The sequence below is a fragment of the Panthera pardus genome, unplaced genomic scaffold, assembly GCF_024362965.1.
Source record: "Panthera pardus isolate Hobbes unplaced genomic scaffold, ASM2436296v1 HiC_scaffold_25, whole genome shotgun sequence".
NCBI classification, from domain to species: Eukaryota; Metazoa; Chordata; class Mammalia; order Carnivora; family Felidae; genus Panthera; species Panthera pardus.
In genome coordinates this window covers 6,387,992-6,404,982 of record NW_026526821.1, presented here as the reverse complement: position 1 = coordinate 6,404,982, position 16,991 = coordinate 6,387,992, and the positions used below count along the sequence as shown (strand labels likewise).

General features: G+C 54.1%; 1 protein-coding gene across 3 annotated transcripts; it reads left to right on the top strand.

Moving 5' to 3' along the window:
- The first annotated feature begins 1,420 nt into the window (after window positions 1-1,420).
- Window positions 1,421-11,022, top strand: TFAP2C (transcription factor AP-2 gamma). 3 transcript variants are annotated; one of them, XM_019458087.2, is made up of 7 exons: window positions 1,421-1,700; window positions 3,324-3,809; window positions 3,926-3,977; window positions 5,155-5,371; window positions 5,940-6,058; window positions 7,873-8,017; window positions 9,430-11,022. In XM_019458087.2, the coding sequence occupies exons 1-7, from the start codon at window positions 1,653-1,655 to the stop codon at window positions 9,713-9,715; spliced, it is 1,353 nt and encodes a 450-aa protein (XP_019313632.1). In that variant the 5' UTR covers window positions 1,421-1,652; the 3' UTR covers window positions 9,716-11,022. The 3 variants fall into 3 exon arrangements, with proteins under 3 accessions (XP_019313632.1, XP_053746090.1, XP_019313631.2); XM_053890115.1 differs by lacking the exon at window positions 1,421-1,700 and adding an exon at window positions 1,807-2,193; XM_019458086.2 differs by lacking the exon at window positions 1,421-1,700 and adding an exon at window positions 2,846-3,125.
- Window positions 11,023-16,991: the final 5,969 nt, after the last annotated feature.

The window sequence follows — 16,991 nt, the reverse complement described above, 5'->3', positions numbered from 1 at the left end:
GAGAAATGCCAAAGCCCAAATAAACCCGAGAAGGAGCAGGAAGGCGGTGTGTGCAGTCGTTCTGTAGATGGGGGGGGGGGGGGGGGTGGGGGTGGGGTGGCGTCCACTCCCGGGCCCAGGACCCGGGCACTGCACTGATGCGTATCAGTTACTGCAGAATCGGATTCGGAATCAGATGGAAGGAGTCCCCTTCTCCGACTCTCTCGGAATGTTTGAGTTCCGATCCCGGAGCCAGCTGGGACGCCCCAGCAAAATTCGCCCTTGAAAATTAGCGACTTTCCCCTGGCAGTGAAAAAGATCAATTACAGTCATTGGGCCAATGGATTTCGTTTCTTTAAAATTTTTAAACAACTGCGCATTGCATTCAAGTTTGCGTGGCGAATAAATCCCGAGGCGAGAGGCAGCGTTTATATTCGAGTTTCGTTTTCGTCCTGCGTCTGCAGAACGGGGGGTACTCACCCCTCCAGCGGGGGGTCCCCCTCTGGCCCCTCCCCCCTCTCCCACCTTCTCCCTCCCCCCTGCCCCCCCCCCCCCCCCCGCGCGCGTGGCGCTCGGGTTGTCTTCCGCCCCGCACCTCTTTCCCCGGGTGAGTTGAGGCTTCTGAGCGTCCGGCTCGTCGGAGGCATCTGCCGAGCCGGCGCCCTGGGCAGGGCTGGGCAGGGCTGGGCAGGGCTGGGCGAGGGAGCGCGGGTGACCCCCGGCCGCAGTCTGCGGCGGAGATGCAGCTTCGGGCGATGGCAGCCGGACGCCGTTGTCCCAGACTTTGCGGCCGGTGGAGGCCCGCTCGCCCCCTGGCGCTCGGGGCAGACTCCCCAGAAGGCCTTCCCTCCTCCAGCCCCTCGGAGGAATGGGCCGGCGCTGTGACCGCGGAGAGAGAAGGAAGGGGAGGCGTCTCTCGGAGGGATTGGGGCTCCGGCTGCGAGGTCCCAGCCCAATTTAAGTCTCCGTGAGTGGGTGGGTGAGGCATTTCAGGCTCTAAGGGGGACCCCAGCTGTTGAGATGCCCGCAACGCGAGGTCTCTTAACCGCAGGTGACCACGTCTTTCGGAGGATGGGGGGAAGGCGCTTCAGGAGAAATAGGGGGGGCTCTTAGGTATTTGCAGCCGGGGCCCCAGCGCTGCCAGTCTCAGGTGTGGGCCTGGGGGGGGGATGGACGACGGAAGGCGCGGCGGGGGACCCCGACCTAGCAGGTCCGCGGCTGTCAGAGAGGTGCCCACGCCCGCCCGCCTCCCCCTCCTCGCCCCCCGCGGCGCGGGTCTCGGCGCGGCGCCCCGCCGGGGTGCAGGGCGGAGCTAGGCTGGGACTGGCTGGGGGCTGCCCCGCCCGGCGCCGGGGCCTTCGTGCCGGCCCCCGGGGGAGGAGTTATGATAATTTCCTTCTCATTAAGGCGCCCGGGTCCCCCGGCTATTGCCGGGACACACAGTGCGGGCGCGGCTTCCCGGGTCCCCGGCAGCGGCTTCTACGCGCGCGGCGGCCGCATCTACGCTCGCGGAGCCGCCGATGCGCGTCCAGTGACCGGGACAGCGAGGCCCTCGCGTGGCGGGGGGCGGCGGCGGACGCCCAGCCACCGTGACCCCCATTTTGGATTTACCGCTCGGGGGGTGGGGGGAGCCTGGATTTAACTGGCGACTGTTTTGGGGGACGCCGGACGCCATGTTGTGGAAAATAACCGATAATGTCAAGTATGAAGAAGACTGCGAGGTGAGCTGGGTGCAGGGGCGCAGCCCGGCCCCGCCCGAGTCCAGCCCGGGAGGCGGGGACCCACCGACCGAGGTCCGGGCGCGGGGCGCGGGCGCAGCGAGCAGGCACCAGCCTCTGCCCCTCGAGGGGACGGGGTCCGCTTTTGCGGACGCCCCTTAGTCCGTTTCTCCCGGGCCCTCTTCCTGAATCGGGCCCTTCCCCAAACCACCCTCCGGAACAGGGCCTGGAAGGAGACCGGCAGATCCCACCCACAGAGCTTACCGGTCGGTTTCGTGCGAAGCAAAACAGCCCTTCTTTCCCCTTTCTCGGAAGAGCGCCCCGTCTACAACGCTTAGACGCGGCTTTTACGCACGAGATCTCCGTCCCGAGGGGTCAGATGAGGCGACCTGCCGGCGACACCTTTGCAGAGTCCCCTCCGCGGCGGGCTTGTCACCTGCCCCCGCTAACTCCTCGGGGAAACCAGAAAACAACCGAAGTTTGGCTCTCCAGAGAAGTGGGGGCTGGGGAGCGCCGGGGGGGGGGGGGCGAGGCCAGATGGGGCCGTAAGCGCTCGGGAGTGCTCCAGCCAGTCCGACAGGTTGAGCTAGAGTTTCGGAGAGTGGGAGGGAGGCAGGCGGCGAGCGGGAAGAGGAAGACGCGGGCGGCGGGAGGTGTGCGCCCGGGCGCTGGCAGAGGGGAGCCCGGGCTGGGGGGCGACGCGGGCGGGGGGCCGCGCGCCCGCGGGACCTCCTGGGGCCGCCCCTGTTGGCGGGCCCGGGCACTTCCGCTAGGGGGCGACAGCGCCCGTTTCTCCTAGTTCCCCCGCCACCCCTGTGACCCCGCGAACCCAGGGAGACGAGTCCTTTAAGAATTAGGTCGGACAGCCTGGAGGCGAGGGACGTGCGCAGACGAGGTTGCCCAATATTCGGGGGTCCTTAGTTCTCCCCCTCTGCCCCGGTTTGTGGGGGATACTGACCGTGGCCCGGCAGGGCGGCCCCACTGGGTGTTCCCCGCTCGGTCTGGACCCAGCCAGCTGGGGCGGAGTGGGGTGGGGAGCAGCCCTGGCCGCGAGGCGTCCCTCCCCGAGTTCCTCGGGCGGCCTTGGGTGGCCGGCCTGCCGGGGAGCGTCACTTGCCCGGAGGTCTTTGTCCTGAGGGCGTGGAAGGGAGGGTCCCTGGGGCGGGGAAGATGCGCACTTCCCGCTTCGTGCGCTTTATCCGCGTCTGCCGCTTCCCCACGTTCTTTTCGTCTGGCGCCGCTGACATGTGCGGGCTAGTGAGCGAGCGCAGTCCTCACGGTGCCTACAGCATGCCGACTTCCTCCCCGGGCCCGGGCCTCAGCTACTCCTGGCCCAAGACCTGGGGTTCGGATCCGGCTCTTGAGAGCGCCCCGGGCGTCCGACCTCCCAGGCCTTCGCCGCCGGGCTTTGAGAGCGAGTTCTCCCAGGTCTTTGGAAGCCTCTTTCCTCCGCGGACTGGCAGTTCACAACGAATCCCCCGGCGCACAGCGCCTCTGGGTGCTCTCTGGGCGGAGGGCAGGCCCCACGAGTCGGGTCCCCGGGGACGCACGGCTCAGCGCAGCGGCTGCAGCCACTTCGCAGTAGCGGGGTTTCGTTCTAGCGGGGTCTCTGCTTCTCTCTCCCAGGATCGCCACGACGCGAGCAGCAATGGGAACCCGCGCCTCCCCCACCTCTCCTCCGCGGGGCAGCACCTCTACAGCCCCGCGCCGCCCCTCTCTCATACTGGAGTCGCCGAGTATCAGCCACCACCCTACTTTCCGCCGCCCTACCAGCAGTTGGCTTACTCGCAGTCGGCCGACCCCTACTCGCATCTGGGAGAAGCTTACGCCGCTGCCATCAACCCCCTGCACCAGCCGGCGCCCACCGGCAGCCAGCAGCAGGCCTGGCCGGGTCGCCAGAGCCAGGAGGGGGCTGGCCTGCCCTCGCACCACGGGCGCCCGGCCGGCCTGCTGCCCCATCTCTCCGGGCTCGAGGGTGGCGCCATGAGCGCCCGCAGGGATGCCTACCGTCGCTCCGACCTGCTGTTGCCCCACGCGCACGCCCTGGACGCCGCGGGCCTGGCCGAGAACCTGGGGCTCCACGACATGGCGCACCAGATGGAGGAGGTGCAGGTGAGCGACGCCTCGGCTCTTGCCCCTCCTGCCCGGACCTGTTTGCCCCCCAGCCTCTCCTCTCCCCTGCCCGGCCTCCCCGGAACTTAAGGGAAACTTTGTCGTTTCTCCCCCAGAATGTCGACGACCAGCACCTGCTCCTGCACGATCAGACTGTTATTCGCAAAGGTAGGCAGCGAGAGCAAACTTTTTTCCTCCCTGGGCCGCACCTAGCCTGGCAAGGTTGGGGGCATTTGGTGGCCACCTTGGGACAGTTGTGGTAGGGAAGGGACCGATGGAGGAGGGGGCGGGGGTTGGCTGGAGGAACATAGGCTTTTAGGAGAAAGAAGAGGGCATCGCTTTTGGAGCTAAATGAAAAGGGATGGTGGTAAAACTCTTAGGATTTGTTACTCGATAGTGTTCTCTTGGAGACTAGGGCCCCTTGAATTTCATGGTGTTTTTACAGTGTTAGTCTTCCAGAGTGAGTTTTAACACTGACTTAATTTGGAAAAAAATCAGACCACGCACCTTGGTTGGGTGGTTGATGCTGTGGCAGTTGTTGAGTGGATGATTGAATTTCCCGTTTCATAAATGCATGTGGCAAGGATCCCCAATTCTGACCCGCAAGAAGAGGTTTTGAAACAGTTTGGCCTACCAGATAGACAGCCTTCAAAGGACCAGAGTGGGACGATCTGCCAGAGTCTGGGTTTATGCAAGATAGTGGGGGAGGGGATTTGGAACATTGGATGGGGGGGAGGGGGGAATGTCTCAAGAAATTAAGTTACAGACTGAGGGATTGCCAGTTTGGCTGTTTTGAAGATGGAGTGGCCCTAAATGAAAGGGAGTTGTGGTCTGCTACTTGAAGTTAAACTCCTTGAAATCAGTTGGGAAATGGTTTTTGAAGAACAGCTCAGAAAATAAACCGAATTTCCCAGGAAACTTGTAACAGGGCAGGTTTGTTTGTATTTTTAAATTTACCATGATCAGCTGCACCGAAAGGTTTCAGCAAAGGATCCGCGCGTGCGGGGTGATTGTGGTGGTTCTTAGAGGAAGGAAAAAATCCCCATGTATGTAGGATTGAAGCAGTCTTCTGAAAACCAGTGTTCTAATTAAACACATTTTAACAGTGGCTAGAAAATGAAAACCCTCCACGCTTGGGGTCATGACTAATTAGCTTTGCAAGGTGTTAACTTGTGAATTTCAGATTCGATTATCTTTGAAGAATTGGACTTAAAAAAAATGTGCTTGCCCAACACACAACGCTGTTTGCTTAAAGAGCTCTTTCAGCTCGGGTTAGAGGTTTGAAAAGGTCCCTTTTTCGTAAACGCAGCTCTCGGGGACTGCCACGTCTAATCTTCGTTCACAGGTCCCATTTCAATGACCAAGAATCCGCTGAGTCTCCCTTGTCAGAAGGAGCTGGTAGGGGCTGTGATGAATCCCAGCGAGGTCTTCTGCTCGGTCCCTGGAAGATTGTCCCTCCTCAGCTCCACGTCTAAATACAAAGTGACAGTTGCTGAGGTCCAGAGGCGATTGTCCCCGCCTGAGTGCTTAAACGCCTCGTTACTGGGAGGTGTTCTCAGAAGGTACATGGGGGCACATTCTGGGCACGGTGGTTGGGTTGGTGTACAACCCAAAAGAACCAAGGAGGTATTTTTAACATTTATGTAACTTTCATACCTAACACTGAATTCTAATCGGCTCAGAGTTTTAGTACATTCCTTCTCTTTTAGAAAGTGCCAGATGCAGAAGGAAGTGCTAAATCACGCCAGCAAATTATCATTTGGTTAGAATTTGATTCCATTATGAGATGGTGGCGTCCCTATTAGGGGGAGAGGAGCTCCATCGGGTTTGCTACTCCGGGGGACTTGGGGGGCTGCCACAGTTTCTAGAAGTGAACATTTATCTGCTCCAGTATCCTTTGCAATGTTCTGTGACTGGGGGGGGGGGGGGGGGGAGGAATGTTGCTGTTAAGAAAGATGTTTGAATTTTACAGGCATTAATTAAATGAGGGACTCCCTGTTTCACTTGATTGCGACCCACATAATGTAGATACTCTTGGACAGATTTCAGTGTTGGTAGCATTTGAAGGATGGAGAATATGAAAGCGTGATTTCTTGAGAAGAGCCACAGTTCACTTTTGTTTTGACTCAGAGCCAAATCTAAAAATGGAGGCCGGTCCTTGCGGGAGAAGTTGGACAAGATTGGGTTGAATCTTCCCGCCGGGAGACGGAAAGCTGCCCACGTTACCCTCCTGACGTCCTTGGTAGAAGGTCAGTGGGGTTTTGCTTTTGTTTGGTGATGTTTTAATATGTTGCTAGGTTGTTTGTGTCTTTAATGCTACTCTGAAGAAAAGCTTAAAAACAGCCCTGTCACCAGTTGAGAGATGAAAGTGATTTGTCCCGAGTTCATTGCAATGAATCACAGTAATTTTTATCAAAGAAGTTAACATTTAAATACCTGCCTGCTTAGCCATCCTGTTCTGGGTTCTCCAGCAAATCATTATTAAATAGAAATGGGTTTCCCAGACCGAAGAATTCACACCGTAGGGTGTTGGGACATTTCCTAGAAGTGAACCAGTTTTTGAAAGATGCAATCGATCGACGGGTACACCTTTCAAAAGCTGGTTGGTTATGTATTGGTGGGAAGAAGCCCCGTTTCTAGCTTTGGTAGCTGGGGAATATCAGGGTTGTGGTCGGTGAAGAGAAAAGCCTTTGCATACGCAATTCACAAGTCCTTTGTTCATTTCCCCCATGGGAAAAAAAAATTAGTGGGGCCCCTCTCCCCCGACCTAAAATAGTAGGATGTAACATTTTCATTTATTGAATGGGCCCCTACCCCCAATCTGGAAGGGAGCCAAGAATGCAATTACAGCCTTTAAAAAATAAAGGGGAGGGGGCAAGGGAAAAGTGAAATATATATATTTTTTAGAAAGACCAGCTCATTGTTGCCCAGTGGAACGTGGGGAGGCTTCTCCCGGAGCCTGGAGCAGCCTCCAGCCCTTGCCCAATCAGCAGGGCGCTGGGCTCCGGCTAAGGGCAGGGGGAGCCAATGAGGGGTGGTCTCCCGGCAGCCAGGCAATCTTTTGAACACTGTCTGTCCCTGGTCTCATGGCGCGACTGCCGTGCCGAAAGCGACTTGGCAGAGCCCCGCTCTACCTTTTTACGGGTGTCTTTGGGGGTCAGGGCCAGGAGAAAGGAGCTGCCTGCTAGCTGCCTGTTGGAGAACAGCTGTCCTGCATGGAGAATGGTGGGTTCTGTGTGCGTGGCGCGTAAATGCGGCTCCGCTAGGTTTTCTGACCAGCCGGGCGGGGGTGCTTGAATGAGAAAGTGTGTGCCAGAACAATGGTTCTCAGATTCTGATTTAGTAAGTCTGGGGAGGCAGGTGGAAGCCTGGGGGTGGGGGTGGGAGGGGTGCCACTATCTGGGTTTCAGCAAAGCTCTTGCCAGCCCACGGGGCGGCCAGGACCTGGCATCTCTGGTCAGAGATGAGCCCCCTTGCTTTTTCCTCTCCCTCTCTTCGTCCCATGATTTGGACAAAAGGGGGTGAGTAGTCCAAATCGGTATTTGGGGCCCTAAACATTTCCAGTGGAAACGCGTGCCTTTCTTTTCTTAAACATTCTAGAGACTTGCCTCCTTCAGGAATGGGGCACCCTGAATTAAAAAGAAAGTTCTACGTCAAAGACTTCATCCCAGTTTCATAAAGAGAAGTGCCCCATCGGCTTTTGTCAGAGATGCTTGTCTTTAGCATTTCCCTTCCCTTGTGTCCACAATGAGAGCTTTTATAATCCAGAGAAAGCATGGGTGTGTCAAGAATCTGAGTTGGGTCGAAGACTGGTGAGCACTGTTGGAAGGCAGTGAAAAAATTCAGGGTCTTTTTTTCCCCACACATGGTAGGATTTCCTCCTCAGTTCCTAGGGGAGTGAACCCACTGAAAGTACCCAGGAAGGTCTACTCGCTCGCTGGATTGTTTTCCTGGTGTGTAATTTCATTTTAAAATGCAGAGGGACTGGGGGGCCGGGCCGTCTGGGTTAGCAGAAGAGGGAAGGGAGACCTCCTAAGTCTGTTGCCATTGCTGATTATTCTAGGGGAGGCTGTTCATTTGGCTCGGGACTTTGCCTATGTCTGTGAAGCCGAATTCCCCAGTAAACCAGTGGCGGAGTATCTAACCAGACCTCATCTTGGAGGGCGGAATGAGATGGCAGCAAGGAAGAACATGCTTCTGGCGGCACAGTGAGTATCCAGACTTGAACGTGATGGCTGGATGCCCTCATGTTGGAAGTTGGGGGCCCAGTGTAGTCCCCGGGGCTTGGGAAAGGAACCCGCACTTAAGTAAGGGTGTGGAGCGAAAGGAACTGACAAGAGGGCCTTTTTGGACACGTCAGATGGGTTAACTCTTCGGTAGGATTTGGAAGAATAAATGAAATGAATGTGTTGGTTAGTAGTGACTGTTTGGAGCTGCTCAGTTATTCAGCTCAAAGTAGTTATACTACCCGTTCATTATGGTGTCTCCATATCTTACAAAAACGTGTTGAAAACAATTTGTTTTGTCACATCCAGGAAAGATTGGGTGCCTTCTGCCTCCTGATAAGATTTTTTTTATGCTTAAAAAAAATTTTTTTTTAACGTTTATTTATTTTTTGAGACAGGGAGACTGTGAGTGGGGAAGGGGCAGAGAGACAAGGAGACACTGAATCCGAGGCAGGCTTCAGGCTCTGAGCTGTGAGCACAGAGCCCGACACGGGGTCGGAACTCAGACGGAGATCATGACCTGAGCTGAAGTCGGACGCTTAACCGACCGAGCCACCCAGGCGCCCCTTCTGTTTTTCACATGTCATGATCCAGTTGGATTTGTAGGAGACGTGTGGAGAAACTTTGTCTCAAACCCTGCTTCATGCAGCTGCAAGGTTTCTCCTAGAAAGCCGACAGTGAATGGATTTTAAAACGACGGTAAAGGGGGCGCCTGGGTGGCTCAGTCTGTTGAGCGTCCGACTTCGGCTCAGGTCACGATCTCGCGGTTCGTGGGTTCGAGCCCCGCGTGGGGCTCTGTGCTGATAGCTCGGAGCCTGGAGCCTGCTTCGGATTCTGTGTCCTCCCCTCTGTCTCTGCCCCCCACCCCCGCTTGTGCTCTGTCTGTCTCTGTCTTTTAAAAATGAATCCATAAAATGACGGTAAATGAAGCAGAAATCGTACAGTCAGGAAATGGGGGCAACGGTGAACCAGTGTGTGCAAAGGGCGAGTTTCGGGGGCAGCGTGGTTCTCCGTGTTCTTGAAGAAACTGGTACCGAGCTGCACCAAATAAAGGGCTAACCCGATACCTTTGGGCTGGAAATCCGGACTCCACCTCTTTCACTAGTCCCGGTGACCTTGGCGTTTTGACGGGGGTTAATCCTGTTACCTTTCCTAATTGCAGTGAGGATTAAAGAAAGATAGTGCTTGATAGAGTTTAGCTCCGGGCCTGGCACAAAATAGGTGCTAAGTACAACTTAGCTCCACCGTTAGTCTCCAAGTCTGTCTGTTTCTCTGGTGCGGCCACGTGTTCTGATTGCCTCCTGGGGTGTCATCCTTAGGGCGATTTGGCTCTGTCCCCTTGACCTGTCAAGAGCCAGACTGAGCTCACAGGTATGCGCTGACTGTCTCCACAGGCAAGTGTGTAAAGAGTTCACAGACCTTCTCAATCAAGACCGAACGCCCAACGGGAACAACCGACCCACCCCGGTCTTGGAGACGAACATCCAGAACTGCCTGTCTCATTTCAGCCTGATTACCCACGGGTTTGGCAGCCAGGCGATCTGTGCCGCTGTGTCTGCCGTGCAGAACTACATAAAAGAAGCCCTGATCGTCCTAGACAAATCCTACATGAACCCCGGGGACCAGAGTCCAGCTGATTCTAGCAAAACCCTGGAGAAAATGGAGAAACACCGGAAGTAAGACGGGAGTGAGCCACGGGGCCGAAGGGTCTGGAAGGAAAAAGGCCTCCAAAGTCGTTCTCGACCCGGACAGACTGGGAACCCCTCTTGCCTGGGGACAGTTGGTTACCCGCCTTCCCATTAAAAAGGCCTCCAGCGATTCCTGGATCGTTTACGTGCCCTCCTGGATTCCTTAGTGTTATTTCTGTAGCGCTGAAGTGTGTGCGTCTCCTTGACTCTGGACAAGTCACTGGAAGGTGACAAGTATTGTTTTATTCTTTTGAGACCCATTGTTTTCTCTGAAAGTGGTGCTACAAGTTTTAGAACCTTTTAAATCCGTTCCCCGGGCTCGAGAGAAAACCCACACGCGTAGCTGTTGAGATATGTGATCGATGGCCATTCACATCAACGGTAATTTGCAGTGTCAAGGTAATGGTTGGCTTCTGGCGTCCACTAAAGATTTATCTAAACAAAGTATTTATCCGGCTTCTAGCTTCTTGAGATGTCAAATCCTGCATACAGGAGGAAGCAAAGATCCTCTCTGCTCAGCAACCAGCTTATCAATAGCTGGTATTCGACACACAAACCCCTGGTTACAAGGGGCTCTTTGGGTTTTTACGAAACTTGTAGAAATGAAGCCTGCTGATGATTTTGTGTTTTCTTTTGCTGTCTTTTTTTCTTTTTCTTTCTTTTTTTTTTTTTTTAAACTCAGAGTTAACTCTTCAAATGGGAGACTCGGAAATGACATGTTCCTTTAAGGTACTGAAGCTTTATTTGCATATTTATTTCACATTTTGGTGTTTTGAGTAAACTTGAAAAGGGTAGGCATGAAGCGTTTTTTTCGTTTTGTTTTGTTTTTTGTTTTTTTTTTTGGCTGCCCGCCACCACCATGTCCCATAGGAGGCTCTGTATTTTGAGGAAAACTGTGCGTTGAGTGTACAGATGTTATTTATGCGTAATTTAATGGGGTCTGTAAATATGGGTGCACTTGAGACTTTTTGACAAATGGGTTCGATTTTAATATTAACTTTGAAAGGTGATGGGGTAATCTAAAACACTAATTTAGGCTTTATTCATAGGTACGCAGGGTATTAAGAATTAAGAGGGTCTGGGCTCTGTTCTTGATGCGGAAGATTTCTATTTAATTGAAACTGTTCAAAAGCAATAACTTTGGGTCTCGTTCCCATCATGCTGAACCGGAAGATGGGTGTGCGGTACTGTGTGTGGGGGTGAAATGGAGGTTTGGAATTGAACTCCACGTCTGTAAACGTCCCCCAGATAATTATTGTGTATACGATACCTGTATAATAAAAAGTATTCTCGATAGAAGCCGTGAAAGTCGGGTTACAACTTGGTTGTTGTTGTTGTTGTTGTTGTTTTAAGTCTCTAGGATGAGTAGAATAGTGGCAGAGCTAATTTATGGTTGGCCGCGGCTCGCGGCTTAGCTCATGGGACTGAGCAGGGAAGGTAGGTGTGCCAAGGGAAGGCTGAAGAAGTTTCATTTTCTGTCCCTCGCAAGGCAAGACGGCTCCGCCGCGCTAGGTCTTACGGTCTTAACGCCCATGGGCGGCTCGCAACTTGGTGTAGTACCTCCCTCCTGCCACTAGGGCGGCCGGGCCGTGCGAGAGTCCACAGTTTTGGAATACCAGCTCTTGTACAAAGTGACCCTGTTAAGAAACACTGTGGTGGAGTCGCCACCCCAGAATTTGGAGATGGAACCGAAACTGACGGTAGGTAATCTTGGGCGCGGATCCTTCTCGGGAGGATTTTTGCATTCACTCAAACTCAAGCAATGGAAATTGTAGGCTTTTCGTTTTCGGTTCAGTGAAATTCTCCATCTTGGCCACAGGGAGGTTGGGTCTCCGCCCTCCGTTTGGGGAGCAGAAGAGGCTGGCCGAGCTCGTGTGCTTGCTGGATGTTTGTGAGGATCTTGAATGTGCTCCGCGGGTCCTTGATTTCAAGTTGAAGTGGCCTGGCCGTTTCCTCCGGGAAGTGAGATGTTTATAGTTTGGCAGGAGAGGCCGGCCTTCAAGGGAAGTTGGGAGCGAAGGCATTTTCCACGTTGGATTAGGCTGTTTCTTCAACTCCTGCTTCATCATCCTTGATTTATAACTCCCTACCAAATGCTCAGCAATTCCTGATTTAGTGCTGCCAATGGACGTTAAGTCATTTAAACTCTGCCAACCTAATACTTTGCTCTTGGCAGCTTGTCCTTGGCCACTGAACGTGCCCATTAAGTTGGATTTATCTGGTTGATATGTCAAGTTCACAATTGCTTTGCTTTAGAGGAGTAAAAAGAGGTCTTAGGTTGGCAGTTATTTTCTCCATCAAGATGTGAGACCTTGGGTGTTAAAAGGAAGTTACGGGGCAAAGGGCTGAAGGGGAAGGGACTATTTTCTTTTCGACATCTTAACCTGCTTTTGGACTAGAGTCTGGCTTTTAGGAGCCCTGCCCAATCGCAGTGCAGACAATGTTCTGGAAACGCCCCAAAGTCAACCAAAGATTGAAGTGAGTCATAAGCAGGGCTTGTGCCTGGCTCACTGCTCAATCGTCCTTTATCCTGGTTCCCACCAGAGCCCATAGATGGCCACTGGGTCCCCTGGGTCCAGGACACCTAATAACAGGTTTTTCTTTCAACACCTCTGAGCTGATGCCATGCCAAACAGCTGAGTCTCCCCAACAGGTCCCTATGGAAACTGGCTGCCTCACCTTTGCCCTCAAGCTCCTGTTTGTGAGAGGAAGGGCGCCCTGCCCTTGGACTTCCAGATCCAATGGTAGACCGCCGCTCCTTACGGGCTGGGGTGGTTTCGCTGCAAGCCCCATGACCGTGAGGATCCCATTTCTTTCTCCTGTTCTTCTCCCTGTGGCTGTCTGGCTGACAGATTGAGCTTGCTTGTACGAAGGCACACGATGCTGCAAAGTCTGCCTTCTGGGAGAAAAAAATGAAGACGCATTTCTCCCCTGTCGTCGTCTGAAGGCACGCTCCTGTCGAGCGTTCCACGTGTGACAGACTTCTTAGCAGGACCGTGTGTCTGGTGGCTGGAGACTTGCCCATCCAGGTGTCTGGGGCCGTGACGCCCTCCTGCCTTGCAGACCTCGCATTTACAAGTTCTGGAAGGTCAGAGAGAGGGTGTTTTCAATTGGACTTCATGGTTGTCTTATCTTCTGTGTGCGCACAGTCGAAGTTGTGGGTTAGGAGAGGGACGGATTAGTCTGTTTCTCATTTGAAACGATTCCATCACAATGACCATCATTATTTTCTGTTCGGGGGCGGGGCGGGGGGGGGTAGGTCTAGCGTCAGGGTAAATTCTGAGACCTTAAGTTCCTGTATTTCAGTGTTGAGAAACAAAACAAGCGAGGGTCATGGATGGGTGACAGATAAACTCCTCAGGGCTTGGCAGTGGTGGGATTCCACCCCCCCCCCCCCCCCCCCCGCCTAGTTCTCCCCCCCGGGGGACATGTCAGTTTCCAGCCGTTGTGAATTCTTGTAGTGGTTCTGTTACTTTTGAGGATTGCTGAGCATTTCTGCAGTCTTTTCCTTTTGCTGGGGTGCAGGCGGGGTGGTGAGGCGGCAGTTCGATTTGTCTCCTTGACAAGCAGGTGGAGAACCGGGGAAGTCGAGCTACTGTCGGCCACCGGGGGAGGGAAGAACAGGCTGAGGTTCCTTTTAAGTGTGTTTTGCAGGTGAGGGAGCTCTCTTAGCCCTGGCATGGCAGCGTTCTTGGCTAATGTCTTCACTAGCCACCCGAGCCCAGTGGGCGGGGAGGGTTTTCTCCTAAGTTGGGAGATAAGGCTTGCTTTTGAAATTTCAGTGCCGCAATGCGCAGGTGGCTATTCTCAGGGGTAGCCGTTGTTCCCGGATGATGTGAGAACTGTTGACGTCCCTTTCGAAGATCCCGGTTCCCCTGGAGTGTTTCTTTTCCACCTCATTTGTTTCTCTGAAGACCGCAGGCCACCACGTAGGGAGGCGCCATCAAGATCTGATCCCCCTCCTGGTTCTGCTGACCCAGGCTGATCCAGGCAGTGCCCAAGGTCCACTGATGCAAGGGGTATCGCGACCTTGAACGTCTTTTGTCCGCTAGTAACATGGAGCAGCGTCTTCCGAGGAACCAACTTGACCTCAGGAGTTTTAAAAATTATTGTTGTGCTGGAGTCCACAGTTCCGCGGAATGCTTGGTTATTTTTGGCATCATCATAAACGCTAATTTCCCTGCCTCTTTGGGATAACATCTTGATGGGGGAGACAGTGGGGGGGGGGGGGGGAGAAAAGCATGGAAACTGAGTAGAGTTGAAAGGTCTAATTCCAGGGACCTGTTCAAAGGAACAACTTGGCGAAGAGTGTTTCCAAGGTCAAATCTCAGCATTTTTTTCTCATGACGCCTGGAGCATTCCTGGCTTCTCCACGTTTTCCACGGAGGATCCCGATCTTGAGGAGTGACCCTCCTAGGTGAGTGTCAGAGGTGGGTGGGTTGAAGGCATCCTGGCCACTTGCTCAGACTGGAAGGCTTTTGGGACTCCCTGGGCGTTCTGGGTTGAGACTGTGCTTCCCCAAAAAGTATGTCCGCATCCTATCCCCGTACTTTCAGAATGTGACCTTATTTGGAAATAGAGTTATTGTTCGTAATTAAATTAAGATGAGGCCCCAGAAAAACCAAAATAAAACCAAACAAAGATGAGGTCCTATTGGAGCGGAGTGGCCCGTAATCCAGCGTGGTTTGAGTCTTCCTAAGAAGAGAAGAGGCGAACACAGACACAGGAAGGGGAGCACAGGTGCCAAAGGAGGCGGAGACCTGAGAGCGAGAGCTCAGAGCCAAGGACTGCCAGCCACCAGCAGCGAGAAAATTTCAGAAACTCCCCTGCAGATTTCAGAAGGAGCATGACCCTCCTAACAGCTTGATTTTGGACTTATAGCATTCAGAATTTTGAGCCCATAAACTGTCCAGTTTGTGGCCCTAGGAAACGGACACAGTGGGGAAGTCCTTCCTTTGTCCCCCACCTCCCCTCCCCCCCCGTTGATCTTCCTGTGGGTTCCTTTTTTTTTTTTTTTAATTATTTCTTAATGTTTATTTTTGAGACAGAGAGTGAGTGGGGGGGAGGGGCCGAGAGAGAGGGAGACCCAGAGTCGGAAGCAGGCTCCAGGCTCCGAGCTGCCAGCACAGAGCCCGATGCGGGGCTCGAACTCACGAACCGGGAGATCATGACCTGAGCCGAGGTTGGACGCTCAACCGACTGAGCCACCCAGGCGCCCCGTTTGTGGCTTCCTTTCTGCACATGGTGTCGTCTCTGCCTGGAGTATCGGCCGCCCCCCTCTGTGGTCCTAGCCCTGGGTCAGGTCCATCTAACAGCATGGGGGCCCTTCACTGGTAAATGAAACGAGATTTTCCTGCGCGTTCTCTACAGCTGTGTTGATGAGTGGGGCTGCTTCCTGGTGGCAACATTAGCCAGCTCTTCTCTTTTGGCTTTTCGGGGAGAAGTCACCCCGGCATCTCCGTCCAAAGCAAATCCCAAACTCCCTGAGGCCCGTTTCACTTCTCCTTTCTTCTTGTTTCCTGTATCTGGGCCCCTCTGGGCATCCCAGCATTGACCTCTGAGACCAGTGGCTGTTAAGCCAGAGGTACTGGAAGGATTACTGATGCGCTTCTGCTGCCTTTGACCCCGCTGCGTCCAGGATCCGGGGGTCATTTTTATTAAACACCGACTTCTCTCGGTGATCCTGATGGTGAGCCGAGTTTAGGAACACCTGCCGTCTAGCATCTTCTAGCTCTAAAGTTTTACTGAGTCACATCTGGGATCCCTGGGAACCCGTCTCTCCCCGCTCTCCCTCCCAGCCAGGCTGGGGTTGAGGAGAATCCACTTTTACCCAGTCTGGGTTTAGATGTTCCTTCTCCCCCAGCAGCAGGTGGGGCTGCCTGCAGGGAGGCCAGTCAGGAGGCTGGGACGTTAGAGGACACGGAGTGGGCAGGCGGGGAGGGGGGGGTGGAGGGGAGGGAAGGAGCTTGGGTGCCGATGTGTTTTACTGGTGGAACTGACAGGACTCAGTGCCAGACTGCACCAAGGCACCTTGAGCACTTTTCAGGCAACCATAAGCTACAAAGTAGCTTCTGGAATTAGGCAGTCCTCCTGGATTCTGCGGACCAGAGAGGGAGGGTCTGCGGCCTTATGTCAGTGGAATGGCCAGCCAGTCTCTGCAGGAGAAAGACTCTGCAGGAGAAAAGGGTGGGGACGGATGGTCCCCATGACTCACCCCACAAGACTCCCCCTTTTCTCCTCTCCCCTCAAGAGGTGTGGGGTGACGGCCCAGATTGGGGGCTCCATTTCATCAAAACTTGCCTTCGTGGTTCCTTTTCATGAACCAGGAGGAATCCTGTTTGGGCCTCCTGAGGAAGGAGGGGAAGAAAAAGGTGCGACTTTCCCCCAGACATTTGCAGAGTCTGGAGACATTTTTGGTTGTCACAACCAGGGGAGGGAAGACTGCTCCTGGTTATTAGTGAGCAGGTGGATGCTAAACACCCACCAGTGCACAAGACTGCCCCCCCCATATGCCCCCCCCCGCCCCCGTAATACGGAATGATCTGTTGGCCCCCCCATATGCCCCCCACCCCCCCCGCCCCCATAACACGGAATGATCTGTTGGAACATGGGATGATCCGGTCCGAAATGGCAAGAGTCCAAAGGTGGGGAAGTGCTCCTCTAAACATAGGAAAATTCTAGACGGACCACTTAGGCCATTAGCAGAATTTACTTCTGCACAGTGGATTACTTTTTGCCTCATACGACCCTATACAGTCTCAAATTTTAAAAAACAAGTACTCCTTTCATAAATAAAAACCTGACATAATGTTTACATAAATGAACATCTGTTGAGTGAATGCGTAAGTGGATGTTTGCTCTGTTTTGTTATTTTAAAGTTTATTTACTTGGAGTGTGAGCAGGGTAGGGACAGGGAGAGAGAATCCCAAGCAGGCTCCCCGCTGGCAGTGCAGAGCTCGATGCAGGGCTCGATCTCACGAAGGGTGAGATGGTGACCTGAGCTGAAATCAAGAGCCACGCAGGTGCCCCATAAGTCAATGTTTAAATCGGCGAATAAAGGAAGCAAAGATCCCGGGAGGGAGAGAGATGTGCATCTCTTTGTCACTGTTTCTTAACTTTGGATTTGGGGTTGTGGTTATTCACCAGGAGCCCTTTTCCCGGGGCAGGTGAAGGAAGAGAGGGTGCCCCCCCATCCCCCCTCCCCACCCCCACCGCAGAGACGGGGTCTCCCTTCCCTCCTCTTTCTTTTTGACATGGTTTCACTTCTG